The sequence below is a fragment of the Dinoponera quadriceps genome, unplaced genomic scaffold (assembly GCF_001313825.1).
Source record: "Dinoponera quadriceps isolate SergipeBrazil2010 unplaced genomic scaffold, ASM131382v1 scaffold566, whole genome shotgun sequence".
NCBI classification, from domain to species: Eukaryota; Metazoa; Arthropoda; class Insecta; order Hymenoptera; family Formicidae; genus Dinoponera; species Dinoponera quadriceps.
Window position 1 is genome coordinate 3,439,635 of NW_014555972.1, and position 20,867 is coordinate 3,460,501.

Genomic DNA, 20,867 nt, shown 5'->3' on the forward strand with positions numbered 1-20,867 from the left:
GAGGGACCGGGGAAGGCTATAAAAGGTCGCAGGTGAGGGGCGGAGGCCAGTCTGCTTCGATCCGTCAAGCGATCGTGATCGGTGCGTAGGCCAGTCCTGTAGTCAGTCCGCACTACGTTCGAGCAGTGTCGCCGCACACGGACGTACTTTCAGCCCGAGGATGCGACTAGTTAGTGCGACGTGATACACGCTCGTCGAGTACTGTGTGTGACGCACGTGATTCCGTATCATCGAATCAAGACGGGAGAGAAACACACCCACGCTCAATCAGCAAAGAAAGAAAGGAGAGCATCCTCTCTTACCTACCGCTACTCCCGCTCCTTCTTCAACCCTTCAGTCCGATAAACGCTGACATCGACAGCTCCTACGATCGATAGGACACACACCGGATACGTGCGTGTGTGTGTGCGTGTGTGTTGTGTGTGCGCGCACGGACTTGTCGTCCGTCGAGCGATCACGCAGCGTGTGCTCTCGCGCGAGACTCGTCGAGAGGGTGTCGCGAGAGGAGAAAGAGAGAGGGAGAACGAGCCACCCGAATTGATCGACTCGGCCGCTGACTGACTCCGGGGATTCGGTGAGGTAGCAGCGATGAAGGCGATGGTGGTGAGTCCGGTGGGTGGCCGAGTGCCGCCCAATCGCGGCGTCCTGCACAACGGCCTGGGGATCGGCGGCACACGGCGCGACCTGGAGGCCGAGGAGGTGGCCGCGTACTTGACCAAGCTGCGCTCGCTGGTGCCGGACATGCCGCGCAAGCGGAAGCTGTCGAAGCTCGAGGTGATCCAGAGGGTGATCGAGTACATCTGCGACTTGCAGACCGCCCTGGAAGAGACGAACGCCGCGCACCAGGACACGAAGACAACGCAGTCGTCGAGGCAGCCGCTGCAGCCGCTGCTGAACGCCGCGGTCATCACCACCGCTGCCTCGACCGCCACGACGACGACGTCCATCGCCGCCGCAGCGACCATCGCCGAGCGGTGACCTGTCGGCAGGAGCGAGCACTGAGGTCGCGTGCAAGAGGTCACCATCCTTCTCGTGGGCTGACCCCGGCAGCTTTCGCGACGATCGTCCCGCTCGTCTTCGAAGAACTGCCCCTCCCGGTCGCGCGGACTTGAGAACCACGACGTCATTATTTTCCAGCGACAGGGGATTGAACGTTCGAAGGGAGGAGAGGGGGAGGGATAAACGGGAGTCCGCTGACGATGGTGTTCGCACCCGGGGAGAAGATGACGGTGATGAAGAAGGAAGCGCGAGACCCCGACGTCCCTCTCTTCCTGCGCGCGAGGAGAATTTGTAAATACACTTGTACATAGGCTCATCGCATTCCTCGTGAGATCTCTTTCACCGGTTATACGGATCCGGCACGACCTCCCTTCCTTCCTGTCTCCATTCCCTTTTCTCCCTCCTCCTCCTCGTAAAACCTTTATCGTTCCGACGTGGCCGCGATGTCTCGTCTCGAGAGATCGGGACACTCGTGCCTGTTTCGTGAGGGTTTCGTTCTTTGCGAAAGGTAGTCTGTAAAAAAAAAAAAAAGAAAAACACGACGGGGAAGTTGCGATCGGTATAAGTTTTCCGACGAGACATCTCTCGCAGCGGCGATTCGGCTCGAATTTTCATCGTCGCGACCGCCGGCGTGCACTTTAGGACCTCATCGATCATCCACGCGAACTGCTCTCGCGGTTTTACGAGGATGCGTCGTGTCGAGAAGTGGAAAGAGAGAAAGAGAGAGAGAGAGAAAAAGTACTCTCTTTCTCTCTCTCTTCTTCTCTCTCTGAAACGTTTGTTACACTCGAATCATTACGGCGCCCCGCCCAACTGGTCGCCGATCGATCGCCTTTTCTTGCACGGTCTCTCTTGGAAAACGCTCCGTCGTCGACAGTCGGTGGCAGTTGGAGCAATTTGTAGATAGCGCAGAGAGAAATTTATTTCGAGGAATCGAAAGCAGGTGCGTGTAACAGCGGTGAGCCGAGGATCCCGATGCCGAAGAGAACGCGTGCTCCGGGTTCGCGTTTACCCGGAAAATACGTTGACACGGTGCGAGATTTCCGATCTTTCTCGGCGAATCAGACTCACCGAGATCACACCCGGCTGGTCTTTCGACGCCCCGTTTATTTACCGTATCGCTGGTATCTTTCATTATTGTATGATTATTGTATCGTTATCCCATAGCCCCTTATGTTATAATTTAGGAAAGGCTAACTCTCTTCCCCGATTCCCCAGCCCGCGTAACTATTGTATATTTGCAAAGACTGAAAGGCTGTAAGTACATCATTGCGCGGGCGTGATACGACACTCGCACACGGTACACACACACAACACGTACGTACACGAAATAAACGCAAACTGTGTCTATAAGTTACATGACCATGAATTTGTTTCTTTCTGATGAAGCACAGCATATCCCATCCACCATCTATCATATATATGTGATTCTGAAACACATTCACGATCACTCTCAGTCACCGACTTGTATTTCTTCTCAATCAAGTTGAACTATGAGAGAATCGTCGCTGAAAATCGAACCAATACGACGAGCGCTCTCGATATGTGATTATTTTCAAGGTACAAATATTCGTCATCGTCATTTTATTTTAAACGATAATCGAAGAGTTGAATAAGAAACCTACGTTATTAGGCATAGAACCGTCGCAGCTGCCAAAAATTCTAAGGGCAACATTCAACAAGAATCGAATTCAGCCATCATCGTCCGTGAAGCAAAAAAAAATACAGCACAAAAAGCGAACGATACAGCCCGGCCGCAGTGCCTCCCGGCTGCACCGTTGCCGAGGGCCATAAATCCGCGAGGATTCGGCGATATCGTGAACGGAAGGACGAGGGTGGCGGGCGAGGGAGACTAAATAGGCGCACGTGCGCGCAACAATCTACGCACACGTGCGAAGAGGGGTGGCCGTTCGCCATCGCCATCAGTCTCGTCGGCGAAGGATGTGTGCGAACTGTACAAGGGCGACACGTCGTTCCGGCGGGGTGTAGGAGTTCGCAAAGTCCGTATTGATCGTCTTCTCTGGCGCGGGTCACGTGCGCGTTCCTGGGAACGCTCGGTCCGGGATATACCCACGGGAACCGTGTCCCTTGGCTCTCTCTCTCTCTTCTTCCGCTCCCCTCACCCCCCTCTTTCTCTCTCCTCGATCCCCTCATTCTCCTCCTTGGGTAGCTCGTATTCGCTTTTCACTCCCCTCGATATGGTCGGCTGAGTGAGTGAGTGAGTGGGATGCATTTATTACCTTGGAGGATTCGAACAATCCTCTAAGAGCATCCATCAATAACATTAGCGCGTATAAACCCCTTTATCCGGAAATGTTCGCCGGCGTTCGCTGTAAAATCTCGAATGCCTAGTCCTTTTCCGCTTTATTGCATTGTATTCCAACTGGAGGCATTTCGCATGAGAAAAATCAAAAGTGTCTCTCAGATCTTTTCACCGTGTTAGAGACGAAACAGATGCTGCATACCCGTGTATTGTGGGAAGGAGAGAAGAAAAGCGAACGACGGTGGAAAACTGAGCTATAAATAGAACGAACGCGGTACATAACGGTATCTCCAGGTAATAATACCTAATAATACCGTGCGATATCGGCAGTTTAAAAGAAAGCAATCTACCGGTGCTATGAGGCAAAAATAGTAATGATCATAGTACCTTGCACTGACAATTCCTATCGAAATTATCGTGCCGGTAGTTCTTACTATCGGTTGAAGTTTCAAGAAGCGAGACGAAGCGGAAGTTCTCGTATCTGATATGAAGCTGACGTAAATATTCGAACTAATATGAACCTATCCAGTTCCGCGTATACACAATCGCCGAAGCTTCGCAGTAAGATTCAGTCGTATACTTCGTGATCCAGAGATCACAACGCCGCACCCGGGGATCAAAACGTGACTTTGCGTTCAAACTTAATCTTGAGATAAGTAAGCGTACCATTTCAATCAAGAGGTACCTAACAAGATAGGTTCTCTCTTGGCCACGACTTCGAATCATTTCAGACGTTCGTATTAGGTAGCGATGCGATGAAGAGAAGAGGGAAGAGAGAACGAAAGCCTCTTTTCCGACATGAGGGTAGCGGACTATTCGTTGACGACCGACCGCTTGCTGATGGTGAACGCCACGCTGATAATGGAAATGAAGGCTGACTCACTACCGGGTTCATCCTCCTTCCTCGTTTCGGCACGTGCCGCCACCAAATCGATTTATGGGGGAATCGCGACTCGTGACGATGGAAAACGTCGCAGCGGTTTCTCGCAGCACGCGAGTCCGTCTTCTTTTTTTTATTGGCACACTGTATATGTGATGTATAATTCCTGCCGGGTTACAGAAGTTTTCTCTACATGCGAAGGGGTTGAAAGTAACTGCGCACACAGCGAGTGTTTACCATCAAACTTTAATGTATTAAACGTACGCTTACAAAAGATATTCAATACCGTCTTCTTTTTTACTGTGATAACCACCGCGCCTCGCGATATCGCCAATGCAATTTTAAGGTTCGTCTTGAGCAAATTGTAAAATCGATATCTAGGAATGATCAGTGTCATGCACGGATGTAAAGGAAAGCACCGAAAGAATATATAGTTACAAGAAATTATAGAGATGAGAAGATCGTTAACAAGATGAACGTATTGTGAAAGATGACTTATGACGGAGGGATACCAAAATTGATGAAGGGTCTTCAGGTCCCTAATTTACGGCGACAAAGTCGGAAGTGGCTACTTTCTTCTGATACGAGCGAAAGGGAGACGGCCGATGTCCGAAATGATTATGGCACGTGTACTGCGTTTAACACCAATATCTCACATAAACAATCTCATCGTCTATATTATATAGATTGTAATTTGTACATGTTAATGGATTACATAATAATAAGTTATGTACAGGACTTGGAAGCTGGTGCTGATTTGTGGGTGGAGCCGTTTATGAGGCATCACTGATGACGAGGCGAAAGTAATACACGCAGTTTGTTATCAGTTCTCTTTTGTTTATTATCAATAATAACGCAGTGACTCAAGTAACACAAAAATCCAAGAAATCCGAGAAATGCCTAAAGAGGATTCTCAATAAATTAGGAGAACGTCCATGAGACATACAAAGACGGCCTGGAAAATTTTGGAAATTTTATTAGACGTCTTTACGTCACTTAAAACAATTTAATAAGAAAGATATCCTTCGTTCGAAACGCTCGACGTTTCAAAAAATATAAGAAATTTTCTAAGCGTCTTCGTGACGTTCGCAAGTTAATTGAGAAGTGTCGACGACACCTCTGTCCAATCGTCAGAGATGGCAATCACTACTCAACACCAACTCGCAAGCCCTTAATTATGTACTCTCCAAGACGGTTCTTTCTTAAGTCGCTTTCTTAATTACTCCGTTAAACAATAAGTCACGTTACGCGCGTTGACCTGACGCGCTAGAAAAAGAAATTGCTTATCTCCCGTTTGACATCATCTATTCACAACCGGACTTGAAATTCGGATCGTATGTGTTTTTGCAATCGCATGTAAAGAAAAAGAAGTTCTCTTTCGTACAGTAAATCCTGTAAATTTTCTTACACTGTGAACACATTGTCGACATAATTTATCTCTGTAATCAGAAGTACATATCTCAAATGGATTGTAATATACGAGTAAATGACAATATAAACGGAATTAATTTTCAACTGGTATTTTAAACCGAATCGCACCCCGGACCCTATTTTAATGTAATCATTATTTATTAGACGAAACAACATTCTCTCGACATAAAAGCAATATATCTGAAATTTTAACAAATTAAAGTGATTCGAGATCGTCGTAGACGTGCCTACTTGAAAATATTGAGACAAAAGAGAATTAAAGTACAAGTTATATACAAGGCTCCCTGATAAACAAATGAGAAATAAAGACCAGGCCAATAAGAGCCAACGCAGGTATTCGTTTGCGATGAGATCTGTTTTTTTCAAAACAAAACAAAAAAAAAAGAATCGTTCCGAGTGCTTAAAAATCCTATTCTCCCTCGATAACAAACGACTAAATCTACAATACCAGTCAAAAGTCAGCAAGTATAAGAACACTGTAAAATGCTGCGTTAGCTCAAGATGACTCGTCGGTGAGGTATAACAGGTATACAAAACGGTACATATATCCTCCCACTCGTTTTCGCTCTCAAAAGAATTCTCGACCGTATGTTGAAAGCAACATTGAATTCACATCAAGTCCCGTTAAGCATGCACACACACATGACTCGTACCGGATTATTACAGATTATCTCGTATACGAGAGACCGTCCCTGTTGCCTAATTGACGCCGCTTCGGCAATATTCTTCAAGCAACACCGAGTAAGACGTTCCGCGCGATAATACAAATTCGCCTTCGCTCACGGTTTCCGATTATGTCTGATTAATGGTAACGAGGGAGACGTGAGAAACGCGGCGTCTACTAAACTTGCTCCGAGGTCAGATACTTTCGGATCAAGTCTTTGTCTCTGGCTAGCCACGCGGCGTTCAGTCTGATGGACTCCACGCTCTGCTGCACCGTTCTCTCGGTGCCGGGGGTCGGGTGGTTCTCGAAGAAGTTCTCCACGTCTTTGGCAAGTTCCTCAGTGACGAAGTTCTCCGTGGTGAATTTCACCAATCTGGCCAGCAGAAAGCCACCCTCATAACGGTCAAGCAGCGTCTTCCAGTTCTCCTTGAAGAAGTTCCACGCTATGAGGCGCCCCTTGTACGTCATCCCCACGGACATGATGGCGAACACGGTGTCCTGAGCGCGCACCTCGTCGCTCATGGCGAAGTCCAGGACCTTCATCAGCAAGGCCTCGTCCTTGATCGCGCCCAGCGCTCTCAGGATTCTGTCCTTCTCCTCGTGAAGATCGGCTTCCTTGTACAGTTTGATCATGGTCTCGAAGGTATTGGCGTCGCCCGCTAAGAGCACAGCACGATAAACCGGACTACGTAGATCGGCGGCGAGCGTCGTTGCACCGTTCACGTGGAGCTCAAACCTCCTCTTCGCCTCTTGGATAGTATTCGAGTCGTTCCAAGCCCCCATGCGACCTAACACGAGAGATCGGAGCAACGTGTCCAAGTGGCTCTCGTTCGGCTTGGGATCCCATCCTAATCTGTCGGTAATGTCTTGGAACAGGTTGCGTCCGAACGCCTTGAAGGAGTCCTCGAATTCCAAGTGTGAGATCAGGACGCCGATCTTGCTCAGGGTGTTCACTATGCTGGACCATACCGTGAAGTTGTCCTCACGTTGGAACGCCTGCATGAGCTCAAACACCTCCACGGTGGACGCGTGACCGGCTTGCACCATGGCGAAAAGGTCGTCCAACAGACCCAATCTGTCCAGAGGAGGCAGAGTGTGATCCTTGATCGCGGGCAAAAGAAGCGACAGAGCGGACTGACTGTAACGAGTCCGATAAAAGCCGACGGTGCCGGGATTGATCTTCAGCCACGCGTCCTTGGGAACGTTCTCGACCACGAACTTCTTCGTTTTAGCGTCCAGTATGCCGCTGAATATCGTCTTGTTCGGATCCTGTACCGAGCTCGCGCTGATCGGGATGATCCACACGTCTTCCGCGGTGTCTATCGAGCCATCGGCCAGGAATCTGCACTGAGACAACGATAAAATTCTGTTATCGCCCTCTTGGTTGCAATCGACCTTGACAATGGGAAAGCCCTGCCGTTTGGTCCACGACGACATGACGTTGCGCACAGCTTTGTTACTAGCCTCCTCCAACGCGGCCCAGAGGTCCTCGGTCTCCGCGTTCGCGTAGCTGTGCCGCTTCAAGTACAGGTTCATGCCCTTCCTGAAGTCGTCGTCACCTATGTACGCGTGCAACATGCGAATGACGGAGGCTCCCTTGTGATACGATATGTCGTCGAAGATCTCGTCGATCTCCGACGGATGGCCGACGGGCACCTCGATCGGATGGCTGTTCTTCAGGGCATCCAGCTCCAGTGCTCGGATGTGCGTGTCCGTTACGAACTGCGTCCAGATGTCGTACTCCGGGAAGAGATGCGCGACGCAGAGGAACTCGACGAACGACGCGTAGCCTTCGTTCAGCCACAGGTGCGTCCACCACTCCATCGTGACGAGATTACCGAACCACTGATGCGCCAGCTCGTGCGCTACTATCAACGCGATCCACTGTTTGCGCACCGCCGACGTGTTTTGCGGATCTACGAGCAGGCAGGTCTCGCGATACGTCACCAGACCCCAGTTCTCCATAGCACCGGACGAGAAATCGGAGATCGCGATGAGATCGATCTTCGGCAGGGGGTACGCTATGCCGAAGTAGGTTTTGTAGTAGGGCAGGACCTTGGTCGCCACCTCTAGTGCGAACTGGCCCTGCTCCTTCTTAGACTTGGGTACGTAAACCCGAACTAACACACCGTCACTAGACTTGTCCTCTATGTAATCAAACTCGCCCACCACCACTGCCACTAAGTACGTCGACATAATTGGCGTCCTCTCGAAAGTCAATACGTCGTGGTTGCCTTCTGTAACTTTGCTTTTCACCGGCTGAAAATAAGGCCAGGTATGATTCAAGATCGCGAATTTCATGATTTCGGAAAAAGAATATCGTAGAAGGGAAATTTTTTTATGATCATTTCCTTCATTTGCTTTTAAGATCCCCATATTTAGGCCCCCCGAGATATTTTAATGTTCCCTTGCTTATACTGGGACACCCTATATATCAATTTAACACAATTTTTGCGTATCCTAATTTTAAATATTAACAGAAGAAAAATAAGGGGAGAAAAATATCTCAAATACAGAGTGCTGCTTACCATATTGGAAAGTGCTGTGAGACCAACTGGTACTTTAAGAGCAATGTCAAATGTAGCTTTGAGTGCTGGTTCATCCCAACATGGGAAACAACGTCTAGCGTCTGTTGGTTCAAACTGAGTAACAGCTGCATGTTCAATGGTGCCATCGTCTCTGAAAGCACAAAAATCCTATATTGTACGAAAAAATTCCAATTAATTCTTATCGTTAGGAAAAACAATTCAATCAGAATTTAGAATGAAAAACGTCGCAGAGTATTACAGAGTACGCTACAGAGTATTACAAATTACACTCTTACTTGCAATATTTGCTTCTATAGAAGCCTTTCATCTTGTCATTGATTTCACCCACAAAGTCTAAACTCAAGTATCCACTGTTACCAAGGGGTAGATTTTCAGGAAATACCAGAGTGGCTGTTTCTTCCGACGCTGACAACTCGATTTTATCGGCGGGGATGACTTTACCATCTTCCCCATTGAACGTTGCACTCTTTATATTAATTTCTAACGAATTTAAGACAACAGTGTTGGTTTGGCAGGTCACCTGTATCCACCAAAAATAATAAAGAACAATCGATTAAAAGTTCACTCGGTAATTAAGAATTAAAGAATAAAAAAATATAATCCAATGATCATCTTATTTCAAAGATAACGGAAAAATATTATCAGAAGCTTAACATAGATAAGATAAGAGACAGATATCTTAAACAAATATCATCACACAATTTCAAAAATAAGAAAAAAGAACAATCGATTAGAATTTCACTTAGTAACTAAGAAATAAAGAATCCAAAAATAAAGTCCAACAATCACCTTATTTCAAAGATAACGGGAAGATACTGTCAAAAACTCTAACATGAGAGACAGATACCTTAAAAACAAGTATCATTGCACAATCTCGTAATTACTAAGCAAATAGTCGAAAGATATAGGCCATAATTGCCTGTAATTACGAGATAAGACCGCGCGCGTGTGTGTTGTGTGTGTGTGCACATATATATCTATATATGTGTGGCTATCGCGTATGTGTCTAATCAAATCTAGACGCTAATCAAACAACTCGCGAAGAAGCGCCGAGTTTCTTGGTTATGTTCGCCATATGGTTAGCGGCGCTTTCTCCTGCCGTTCGGTTCGCAGTCGTCGCCGAATGAAACAGATGAAGACGATGCGGAGGTGGTCGAGCGAGCGGCCGAACTTACGTCAATGTACACCTTCTCCGTGCCGTCGAAGACAAAATTGGCGAAGTTCGGCGTCAGCGAAATCAAATAGTGATGGGGACGCACGGTCGTCGGCAGACGGCGGAACGGCTTCTTCTCATCGCTCGACATCGTCGCTCGGCTCCACTCGCTCGCGACTTCGTTCGTGCTGTAACGCGCGGCCTGTTTGCCGTTCCCAACGTAAACGTTCACCAGTAACAGCCGCTGCAACGAATTATCACCGACTCCCTTCCCTTTTTGCTGACTCACAAAGCGTACACCTACACGTGCAACGGCGCGCGAGAACATGGCCAGAGACGCAGACGGGCGAATCAGAAGTGCAATCACGAACGCGTGGAACGACTAGATGGCACGCCATCGGACGCGACGCGGAATCCGCCGATTGGCCTGTTCTTTTTAACTGCCCTGCTGAACCATCGCGATAAATTGAAGTATATGTTTTCTCATTTCAACTTATCGAACAACAAGTTCAGCAGTGCAACTAAAAAGAATAAACCAGATGTGAACGCGCAGTTTCCGTCTAGACATCCACATATCCTACGATTAGAGTCCTGTCAAGACCGTTCCACATTAGCCGCACTATCGCGAGAAATTGGCCAATCACGGTCAATTGTTACATCTCAGTAACCCGCGATTCGAGGTCGCTCGTCTAGAATCCGCTTGGTCCGCGCTTCGGCGCATCTAGACAACCGGCTGCGACGGCCGATAAGGGCGATCAGCGAGACGTCGAGACCGCCATTCTAGGTTGCGTCGCGCACACCGCGGCCGTCTCTCGGCTGGAATCGGCTAGTTCGCGACTTTTGTGTGCGGTGCAAGGAGACGGTGGGTAGGCATTATCCGCGGCAAGCAGGGTGCTTCTTCGGCGAGGAGTCGGCCGGATGTTACGCCGGAGATAGTGGTGGCGTGCGCGAGCACCCACCGTCAGCAGGGTAGCGCGACTGAAGAGGAGGAGTGAGAAGGGTGGCCGACGACGGTGGTGGTGATCTACGGTGATCTCCCGGTGAGATAGAAAGAGAGGGGGCCCAGAGGGAGGGAGAAAGAGAGAGAGGGAGAGAGAGAGAGAGAGTACATCGACGTGAACCTTGCCTCATCGTGTGCACCCGGGCAGGTAATTCTCGCAGTGGCTCGCGTCGTCGTCTTACCGGAGCGGTACGGACGACTCTCAGTGGTAGCAGTGATTCCGCCTTCCGTCCGTGCATCTGGCGTTCGTCTACGGGGGAGAATCTGATAGGCGCTTTCATGGCGCGCGGCGGACACGACGGGGATCGTGCGTGCGCCGCCAGCGAGGTACGAGACAGGACGAGCGACGTGAGAGGGCCGCACGAGTGAGCGAAAGAGCGAGCGAGCCGACAACACGCCGCCCGTGTGTCAGCAGGAGCATCGGCCGAGAGAAAACGGCGGCGTACGCGCACACAGGCACGCACTCGAGTGCGTCACCGCCCATATGTGATGTGTCCCGTGCGTGCGAGCGAATGAGTAATCATGCACTGTCCGGACAAGGGCTCGACTGCCTCCAAGAGCAAAGAGGGTAAGTCGCGGATGTGTGCACCGGCGCCGCGCGTTTCCTCCTCGCCTTCGCCGCAATGACGTTCCGGCTTTTTTCCTTTTTTACCTTTCTTCTTATCGGCTTTCAGTTGCTTTTGTGCGCGCATGTGAACAAGGTGATGGAGAGAGAGAAATGGAAGGAAAGAGTAAGAGTGGGAGAGAGAGAGAGAGAGAGAGAGCGAGTTCCGTTCCGGGATCGCAAAGATGGAAGAAGGACGGAGTGACAACCATCGGTAGTGCGATGGAGATGGGGGGAAAGAAAGAGAGAGAATGCATGTGCGCATGTGTGTGTACGGCCACACATGTGCGTGTGCAGTATCGCTTACCGATGTTACTCCAGAGGAGGAAGAAAGACTCCGGTATCTCGCATACGAGAGAAACTCCGATCTCGCGTCACTTTTTTCTCACCCGGCACGAATTCTCATGTAGAGTCGGTCGGCCGCGATCACGTTGCTACCTTTATCGCGTTCTTATCGTGCTGAGACGAGCGGAGGACACGTAGGGAAGAACGGAGCATCGCTGCGGCGTCAGCAGCGTTGTATTTTTAAAAATCGTGCGACGGCGCGCGGTCTTCCGCGCGGCGCGTCAAACGGGCCTCGTCGCTCTGTCAATTGGCACTCGAAAACCTCCGCGTAATTTTGCCTGTAGTTACATATTCGACGGGCGAGACTAATATTTATTAGTTCGTTGACCCGTGCCGCGGTTACATGATGTATGCGTGTGCGTCTGTGTGTATTCATAACCGCCGTTGTGCTGCTGTTTGCGTACGTGATATGTGCGGCGTATATATACGTGCCTCGTGCGATGAAGTTTCAAAGTTTTAATTGCATTTAGCAACTGTCGGGGTGAATTCGCTTCGCTGTGCAACTCGCTCCAAGAAAAATCACAGTTTGCCGTTTCAAATGAATTGATGCTCTGTGTGCCGGGTGCATGTACTGGGATATATAGCCGGGAATATACTTTCACCTTTGTAGAAACCTGTTGTCCTCCATGATCTTATGAATGAACGAATGATCTGTATTCAGAATGAATTGAATCATGCCGTTTTGGTTGTTCCTTATGTATCAGTTTTGTTTTATCAGCTGTGATAGGAACTGAATAGGATCTGTTTTACTTTATCTGTTGTGTTTATCTCTTATCTGCACCTCTCTATCTCTTCCTCCCTGCCTTCTTCCTTCTTTTTTATCTCTCTCTCTCTCTCTCTCTCTCTCTCTCTCTCTCTGTGTGTGTGTGTGTGTGTGTGCATTACTCATGATTCAAAAGTACTATACTTTGATCCGTTTCAAAATTGTCTAATGGATTTGGATTAATTTTTTCCCAAGTATTATTACAGCAAATGTAAAACTTGTTGTTTCAAGTTGTGGTGATTTCTTTTTAATTGAATGGAATTAAAATAAATAATAGCGATTTACTTTCTTTCTTTTATTAATAAATTACACAACAATTTCTTAAGCCGTTATGTTCCTTGCAGTGTCGCTTAAGAGGAATGTCCGTGATACATATATGCCTCTATCATCATTATTAATAAGATCCAGGAGCACACTGGCATAGCACAGTGTATGACATCATCACACATGTAATGATCTGTTATGTCTGAATTACTCTGATATTCTTGGCCTTCCATCATGTGTCGTGCTGTCTAAACTTACTCAGTTTAGTGTTTCAATTCTATTGCTGTCTAAATATTGGGTTCATTGTGTGCAGGGCCTGTGACAATGCGGGAGAAAAAAGGTGGTGCTCTCAGCAGAGTACAAAAATTAAAGAAACGTCTCAGTCACAGTTTCGGACGGCTTTGTAAGTATCTTATTTTACACTTAAATTTTTTATGTAGTGCTTAAGAAATATGTATAAAATAACATGTTATATGAGGTGTAACATATAGAGGCTTAAAGTAATAAAATAAATTATTCGTGTTTCCTTAACATTCCTTAGAATGATATTAACATAAGTTGAATGCCAGACTAATCTTATTATTTTTGCAAACAGATTAATCAACGAGATATTTTTATGTATTTAATTATTACTGTTACAGATATGCCTTAGTGGAGTATAAAAAATCTTCATTTGAATAATATTTATTAGTGTGATCATTAGTTATTAAGTTAAACCATTAATTATTTGCTAGTTAAAAGTAATCGTTACCGTCGTATCGTAAAATGTTATTTATTTTGTTAAAGCTATATCAAAAGAAGAGGCTGATGATGCTACAACTAGAGGCCAATTACCGTACAATGGCTATTCTGAGGAGTTCCTAGACCGCTTGGAGCCAAATGGCAATATACCTGCGGATAAAGATCGCCGTTATGGTGAGTTTGTTTAAAAAATAAGCTCGTAAATACGATATGTTTTTTTTAGTGAAGTGAGAATGAGAAATTTATTATTTCGTTGTTGTGTACAACAACGAAAGGAAATTTTTAGAAATCACTCTGAAAATCATTCGATTAGTTTCTATACTTACATACTATAATTATGCAGTAGTCTCTCTTATCTCTGAAAATTATTCAAACATGTCTATAACATCGGAATACTCATGTTTACATATCATTTTTACAAAATTAGAGTATACACCGCAACACCCGTATACACCGCAAACTTTTCGTGTTAAAATCGTGACTCTATGTGTATTTTCTATTGCTGTTATTTTAAGAATGTTCTAAGGACAGAAATTGGGTGTCACAGAATGGACAGGTGTGGGCGATCACGAGAGAGTGCACCGGCAGCTTTCCGTTTCTAGCGATTCCAAGCTTCTCGACGACGACATAAGGGAAGAAGCGAGGGTAATCCTACGACCACGGCGTCCGCCGCGGCCCAAATCTGAGGTTTTCCTCGGCCCGGACCCACCACCTAGAAGAACTAAACGATTCTCCGCCTTTGGGGTAACGATAATCGCATCTGTCCACAAACGCGGTCGAAGATATTACATATCGCTGATCTATTTATTCCTCTCTCTTTTGCAGGGAGATTCGCCGTTCGGTAAATCCGAAGCTTACATAAAACTAGAGCAGTTAGGAGAGGGATCATATGCCACAGTGTTCAAAGGCTACAGCCATCTCACCAATCAGGTGGTGGCTCTTAAAGAAATTAGACTGCAAGAGGAGGAGGGGGCTCCGTTTACTGCCATTCGCGAGGCGAGTCTCCTCAAAGAGCTGAAACACAGCAATATCGTGACTCTGCACGATATCATTCATACGCGCGAGACACTCACTTTCGTATTCGAGTACGTTCACACCGACTTATCGCAATACATGGAGAGGTACGGGAGCGGCAACGGCGGCTTGGATCCGCGTAACGTGAAATTGTTTCTCTTTCAATTGTTACGGGGACTGGCGTACTGTCATCGAAGGTAATTACGAGTGTGCCGATATACACATATGTCTCTCTCGTCCGCGTGATTAATTTGTGTTAATGCATCTAGGAGGGTACTGCACAGAGATGTAAAGCCACAGAATTTGTTAATCAGCGAGATAGGAGAGCTTAAATTGGCAGACTTTGGGCTAGCAAGGGCCAAATCCGTGCCATCGCATACATACTCACACGAAGTCGTGACCTTGTGGTATAGACCGCCCGACGTTCTTTTAGGTTCCACAGAGTACTCCACCTCGCTCGACATGTGGGGAGTAGGTTGCATATTTGTGGAAATGTTAACTGGCGAACCGACATTCCCAGGTGTACGTTGTACGTACAACCAGCTCGATAAAATATTTAGCGTGCTGGGCACACCTACCGAGGAGACTTGGCCCGGCGTAACGCATCTGCCCGGGTACAAGGCGCACAGACTGTTATTTTATCCGCCGCGGAAGCTGGGCCTCTCGTTTCCACGTCTTTACGACATCGCCGACGGCGACAGTATGGCGTCGTCGCTCCTGCAACTGAATCCTGATCAGCGGATAGGAGCGGAAGAAGCTTTACGACATCCCTACTTTGCCTCTCTTCCTAGGAAATTATATGAATTACCTGACGGTGAGAGACCTTCCGCACGAAATTCGCGCGCGAAAATACGCTGATTGCAGAAACGGTGTATCTCACCTTGCCTGTTCGTTTCTTTTTCATTCTCTGTTGCAGAAGTGTCGATATTCAGCGTAGAAGGTTGTCACTTGTACACAAACTCGAGGCACGGGTGCGCAGACTCTCGTCACACGACTCTTAAGACTTGAGGTTAAAGTAAACGTTAAAGGAGTAAATAATAAGTAAATTCGCAATTTACACGTTGAGTGATAAAACGTTCGTTTTCATGAGATCCATATATTCACACGTACGTACACGGGAAGACAGACAGGCACCCACAAACATACATACACACACACAGGCGCACATGCACTATTCCCAGGCGCGTTGTTCGCTCTCTCTCAGGGCTGCTCCATGATTTCCCGCTGTTCTCTTCTTTTCACACGTACAGAAACTCGATGTAATGCTATCTCGGCTATTTACTGTTCGTATGCATCTTCACTAATTGATTTCATGCCTCGTCCACGTGAAAACAAGGCAGCTTACTGATGCGAGTAAAGCTATGTAGTCTCTTTCGAGCGTCTACTCTGTCGGTTCCATGTATGCAAGTAGCACTTGACACTGACTTGATGTAGTGCCATCTTCTTCGTTTTTACGAATATCCACGTTGCACTAGTGATACACAGATAGTATCACTGGTTACGTTGAGAAAACAATGTAGTTATGTTTTTTCAATGCAATTACGCTTTTTTTTTTTTCATTTTCAATCTATTTGTAACCACTCCTGTAGTATTTTTGTTTAAATAGTAGTATACTTCTTCCTAAACATTTTCGAATTTGTAACCAGTGGAGAACGCTAAATTCATTTAGCATGGTTGGTTAACAAGATACCAGATCTATCGTAACTTAAAAGTCGCCCTGATTTAAAGATTCGACATTAAATTAAACATCTTAATTGGTGCCATTTTTGAAAGTTGCAAATTGAAAAACTTCGAACCTTTACGATTCTACAAGTCTGGCATTACATCGAGCTTTCGCCGCAATAGCAATATTCTCTTTCTTTTTATTTTTTCTTTCCGAGGATATACTTATCGAGTATAAATTAACCCATTTCGTTCCTCTGTTTCTATATAGGAAAGCCAAATTTTTTCATCTTCCAAAATCTTTTCATCTATGATAAAGGTAGATTCTGGCCCAGATCTTGATACCGAAATCTAGTTTGGACTTTTGCCTTTCGGGAAATAATTTGGCCGCCTGGCCACCACCTATCACTCTACCGGCGGTAGGTGGAGTGGAAAAAAATAACCTTACGAAACACACCTTTTTAATTAATTAATTAAAAACAGTAATAACTAAAAAATCGAAAAAAAAAACAATGGGATATTGTTGCAAAAAATTCAAATTGTCGGAAATGACGATTCCAGTTATAATATGATTCACCAGGTGTACGCCAAGTGTCACTCAAGGTAAATGACTATTTTCCGGGGAAAACGGCTGGTCAGAAAATTCCGATTTTAGATTTTCTGAGTTCCTTGGGTCCCAATTACTCGAAAACGGTACTTTGATCTCATGGATATTTCTCAATATTTTTGCGACTCGTCCCGAAATGGGTTAATTAACGGAAGTAAATCGCGTAAACTGGTCAAGGAAAAACAAGAAAGTAAAAAGCTTACGGCTAAAGGTAAAAAGGAGAAAAAAAAAATGAAAAAAAGATTATAAGGATTTCGCACGCTCGATTTAGGAAGCAAAAGCACGCACGACCCATCCTCGCACTTCGTCCAAATACTAGAGTTAGATCGAATACCAATCAAAAGGGGAAGAAAAAAAGGAGAGGAAGTACCGTACCGCCGCCCCACGCCTCCCGATCCCAGCCCAAGCCAAGTGGGGCGAGGCGGTCGCTGGTTAGCAAAACTATTACTACGAAGTAATTACTACTATCTTAGAAAAATTGTGGAAGACCTGTAGCACTCTATATAAACAAATTGTTACCGCTGTCTCGAGCACGATGTTGGTCGCTAGGACAGTTGATAGAATATTGATAGATCAAATAGGGAAACGTTGTTTGAATTAAATTAATTGTTAGACACGTTACACAACACGACGATAGCGAATAGGTAGCGACGAAAACTTAGGGGAGAACAGGCCAGCGTTATTCAGTATTAGTCAAGTGTCCGTAGCTGCCGACATCGCGATACGCAGCGAGAAAAACTAACTGAAAGCTCATCGTTGATAGTACCGACGGTAGTGATCTAGACGTAAGTGATTAGACATTAGCTCGTATTTAATATCGATCGAAGTTTATCGACTACGTCGCAAAATGTAGTATAATTGATAGCGAATCGAGAGAAAGGGGGAATGCGAGCGAGAGAGAGAGAGAGAGAGAGGAAGAGAGAGGAAAAAGAAAACGGGATAGCGATTCCAGACTCGTCGAAATTTCATTTGTTCAATTCGCTGTTAATTAATATCGACAGCCAAATGGTGCTCGACATCGTAAACTGTGACGTGTTTAGGTCGATCCGTACTCGTGATGTAGAGAATAATCATTTAACGAGTATCCGTTCGATTTTCTAAAACTGGATAAAAATAGCGTTGGCAATAGTAGAAATAGGGGGGAAAGAAACGCGAGAACAACGGCGTTACAGTTCTTCCAAATTTTGTCTAAGCTGCGATGGACTATTGCGATAATATTACTCCTTTTCGTAGGTTTACATTTATACCAATTTTTCAGCACACTTATTAAAACAAAAAAAAATTAAAATATATATCAACGAGGTGAAAGTAAGAGAGAAAGAGAGAGAGAGAGGGGAGGGGAGGGAGGGAGGAAGATAAAGAGAGGAGAGAGGAAATTTCGAAAAGATTTGAAATACCTTATTACTATTACCGATTATTATGTTTTATTTCGAAAGGGAAGAAAAAAACGCGCAAGCGGTAAATTGTACATAGAATTAGCAGGTTCGTATTATCGATGATGCTGAAATAGCTAATGCGAGATAATAAATGTGACTTTGTAATAAATTTAAACGTATGGTACTCTGGACCCCGTTCATCTCCGTAACCCGGCAGTGGTATTACAGAGCTGGGCGTAGTATCCCGAAAAAAAAAATTGCACTTCGAATTACAATCGTACGAACGATAATTATGATAATTATAGAAGTATACGTTTTCGAATTACTTCCTGAGACAACATGTCAGACGCTAGAAATATGCATTTTTTCGATACGAATTTAAAGATTTCTTCACACTCGGAGAAATGACTTGGTAATAGCAGCTAAATCTTATTAGCTGGTTCGAACTTGCCGTCATTGCTGAAAGTTGGTTATTAGAGGTAAAATGCTGCAACTTTATTAACTGAAATTATTAGCACGAATAGCCAAAATTGATTGGCTGTGCTGGTTATGTCATATATAAACAATATAAAAGACGTTTATATCAATCGACGAAGTGATTGAGTATCTAAGATGATTAATTCACGATCCAAAAGTCTCGGATTCAAGTCCATCGAATTAGCATTAAATATAGCATTAAGTCGAGTAAATCGGCTAAATTTCAAGCAAAATTAGCATATATTAACACTTTAAGAGCAATTTCTGTTAAAAAAAAAAAATAAATTTCTAATCGGCAAAGTATGATTTTAGTACTATTGTACAATTTAGCAATATTTTTTTCTGTAGCTCCTAAATTTAAACAGCCGACAAATTTAGCTGCGGTAGCGACATTAGCTGTCCTTATTTCAAGGACACATTTTAACTACCACAGCTAGATTTTAGCTCCTATGGCTAATTCTTTCTCTGAGTGTATAAAAAAAAAGAACGCAAATAAGCTACGATAAATGACAACTTACAACGAAAGCCAAGATTCAGAATAATATCAAACTTTTTGTATAAATATTTCCTTTTTCGTTATTCACAAGGTGATAACTCTCATTTTCCTACTTGGTTTCTGTCGGGTAAAAAGCTTCTCTTTCTTTTCTGTTACTGTAAATAGCTGTAATAGTCTTAGTACATTGAATTTACATCTCTATTATCAATATAATGATAATTGCGATATATAATGTAGCATTATCGAGAATGTATTCCTCACTATTTTGATGCAGCTCGCGTTATCGTTTGTATAAAGTTAAGTTTAAGAGAGTTACTTGTTCAGTAAGATTCTTCGCATTTTTTTATTCTGCCATTTTGTGAAGAGTGAGCGCATTTACAGCGTAAATTAAATATGATAATATACGGTAATCGTAAGTGTTACTTTCTATATTTATGAAAAATTCGTGTAGATCGTCTATTATTTTTTTAGAGACGAAATGGTGCTAAAGTCTTTTTATTCTGTATTGCAAAATCTTGTCTCACGCTATACTGATCACTAAAAGTTAGCGGTACTTGACTGTTTTGTATTTTGTGACAAAATATGGAAAATGTGCAAGAATATGCTGGAAGAACAATTGTATTCCAGATGCAGGAAGTAAACTTCTAAATTGGTTTTTAAAAACGACGGGAGATAAAAATCGTATTTTGTACCATGAATATTGTAATTTGCATTGTATATATATGATAATATTTCTATCTTTCGTACCGATATGTATGTATGCGTGCGTGCGTGTGCGTTGGATATGAGTTGTGTGCGTGTGTGTACTTGATATTACGTCTCTAGTTCTGGTGATACAATGAAATCCTTTGATTTCATATCGGACGCATTTATTTTTTTTTTTTAATATACGTTTGACTTTATTTTTTGATATTTGATGTATATCTGACGAAAATGGAAAAATTTTTTTTTTTTTTACTAACGAGCATCGATTTTCTGATATAAAGTAGAAAAAGTACCAAAAATTCACGCAGATCATAGAAACCTCGTCGTATTTCTCACACATCTAATGAACAAATTTACACCGGCATCATACCACTGCCGAGTTAAGCGTTTACCATACAAACGGCGTTTCGTTTAATTTTGTAGAATTGTCGTGAGAGAAAAAAAGAAGAAAATTGTAATTTTAATACATGTACTTACGTTGTGCCTAGGTGACCCGATTTTGTACGCACGTAACGTCCAATCTGTACATTTTATTTGCGTAAACTTTTTATACGAAGGATTCGCCGATATATCCAAGCCACATGCGGAATTGTGTAACGGGAGAGTTAAAGGGGAAGAAGAAACGATGAGAGGGAATTCTGTTTTCACACGTACACCTTGCGTTCGAAAGTGATTTTTCGACACCTCACGTCGTTGCGAACATGTGGTGTTGCACATGTCCGACGTTTAGATCGATTGATCGATTCCGGGCTCATCAGGTGCCCCGGAAGCATTAAGTTGAACGTATTGTGCCTGTGCTACAAATATTTGAAATAATAAAGATACAACTCGCTATTAATCGTTGCGGACACACTTATTCTCATGCAAAATCCGT

At 44.8% G+C, this 20,867-nt stretch overlaps 3 protein-coding genes across 4 annotated transcripts; 2 read left to right on the forward strand and 1 right to left on the reverse strand.

Moving 5' to 3' along the window:
• The first annotated feature begins 41 nt into the window (after window positions 1-41).
• On the forward strand, window positions 42-2,356 carry LOC106746298 (DNA-binding protein inhibitor ID-2). The gene has a single exon (XM_014622740.1). It carries the CDS (start codon window positions 589-591, stop codon window positions 976-978), a length of 390 nt encoding a protein of 129 aa, XP_014478226.1. The 5' UTR covers window positions 42-588; the 3' UTR covers window positions 979-2,356.
• A 2,438-nt stretch (window positions 2,357-4,794) lies between these two features.
• On the reverse strand, window positions 4,795-10,382 carry LOC106746295 (puromycin-sensitive aminopeptidase). Its single transcript, XM_014622735.1, has 4 exons — window positions 9,962-10,382; window positions 9,062-9,306; window positions 8,766-8,916; window positions 4,795-8,496 (listed from the first exon to the last, which is right to left on the reverse strand). The coding sequence occupies exons 1-4, from the start codon at window positions 10,265-10,267 to the stop codon at window positions 6,415-6,417; spliced, it is 2,784 nt and encodes a 927-aa protein (XP_014478221.1). The 5' UTR covers window positions 10,268-10,382; the 3' UTR covers window positions 4,795-6,414.
• Window positions 10,383-10,621: 239 nt separating this feature from the next.
• On the forward strand, window positions 10,622-20,831 carry LOC106746296 (cyclin-dependent kinase 14). Of its 2 annotated transcripts, none has more exons than XM_014622736.1 (7): window positions 10,622-11,507; window positions 13,229-13,318; window positions 13,702-13,830; window positions 14,204-14,400; window positions 14,482-14,867; window positions 14,940-15,484; window positions 15,587-20,831. In XM_014622736.1, exons 1-7 carry the CDS (start codon window positions 11,462-11,464, stop codon window positions 15,676-15,678), a joined length of 1,485 nt encoding a protein of 494 aa, XP_014478222.1. In that variant the 5' UTR covers window positions 10,622-11,461; the 3' UTR covers window positions 15,679-20,831. The 2 variants fall into 2 exon arrangements, with proteins under 2 accessions (XP_014478222.1, XP_014478224.1); XM_014622738.1 differs by lacking the exon at window positions 10,622-11,507 and adding an exon at window positions 13,002-13,100.
• The last annotated feature ends 36 nt before the right edge of the window (window positions 20,832-20,867 follow it).

Bases quoted from the DNA above. Each gene is read 5' to 3' on its own strand.
- LOC106746295 (XM_014622735.1), bottom strand. From the start codon at position 10,267: ATGTTCTCGCGCGCCGTTGCACGTGTAGGTGTACGCTTTGTGAGTCAG. The intron at 8,917-9,061 runs GTAAGAGTGTAA...TTGTGCTTTCAG, and splicing joins TATAGAAGCAAATATTGCAA to AGACGATGGCACCATTGAAC. The intron at 8,497-8,765 runs GTAAGCAGCACT...CCTTATTTTCAG, and splicing joins TCACAGCACTTTCCAATATG to CCGGTGAAAAGCAAAGTTAC.
- LOC106746296 (XM_014622736.1), top strand. From the start codon at position 11,462: ATGCACTGTCCGGACAAGGGCTCGACTGCCTCCAAGAGCAAAGAGG. The intron at 11,508-13,228 runs GTAAGTCGCGGA...CATTGTGTGCAG, and splicing joins TGCCTCCAAGAGCAAAGAGG to GGCCTGTGACAATGCGGGAG. The intron at 15,485-15,586 runs GTGAGAGACCTT...TCTCTGTTGCAG, and splicing joins ATTATATGAATTACCTGACG to AAGTGTCGATATTCAGCGTA.
- LOC106746298 (XM_014622740.1), top strand. From the start codon at position 589: ATGAAGGCGATGGTGGTGAGTCCGGTGGGTGGCCGAGTGCCGCCCAAT.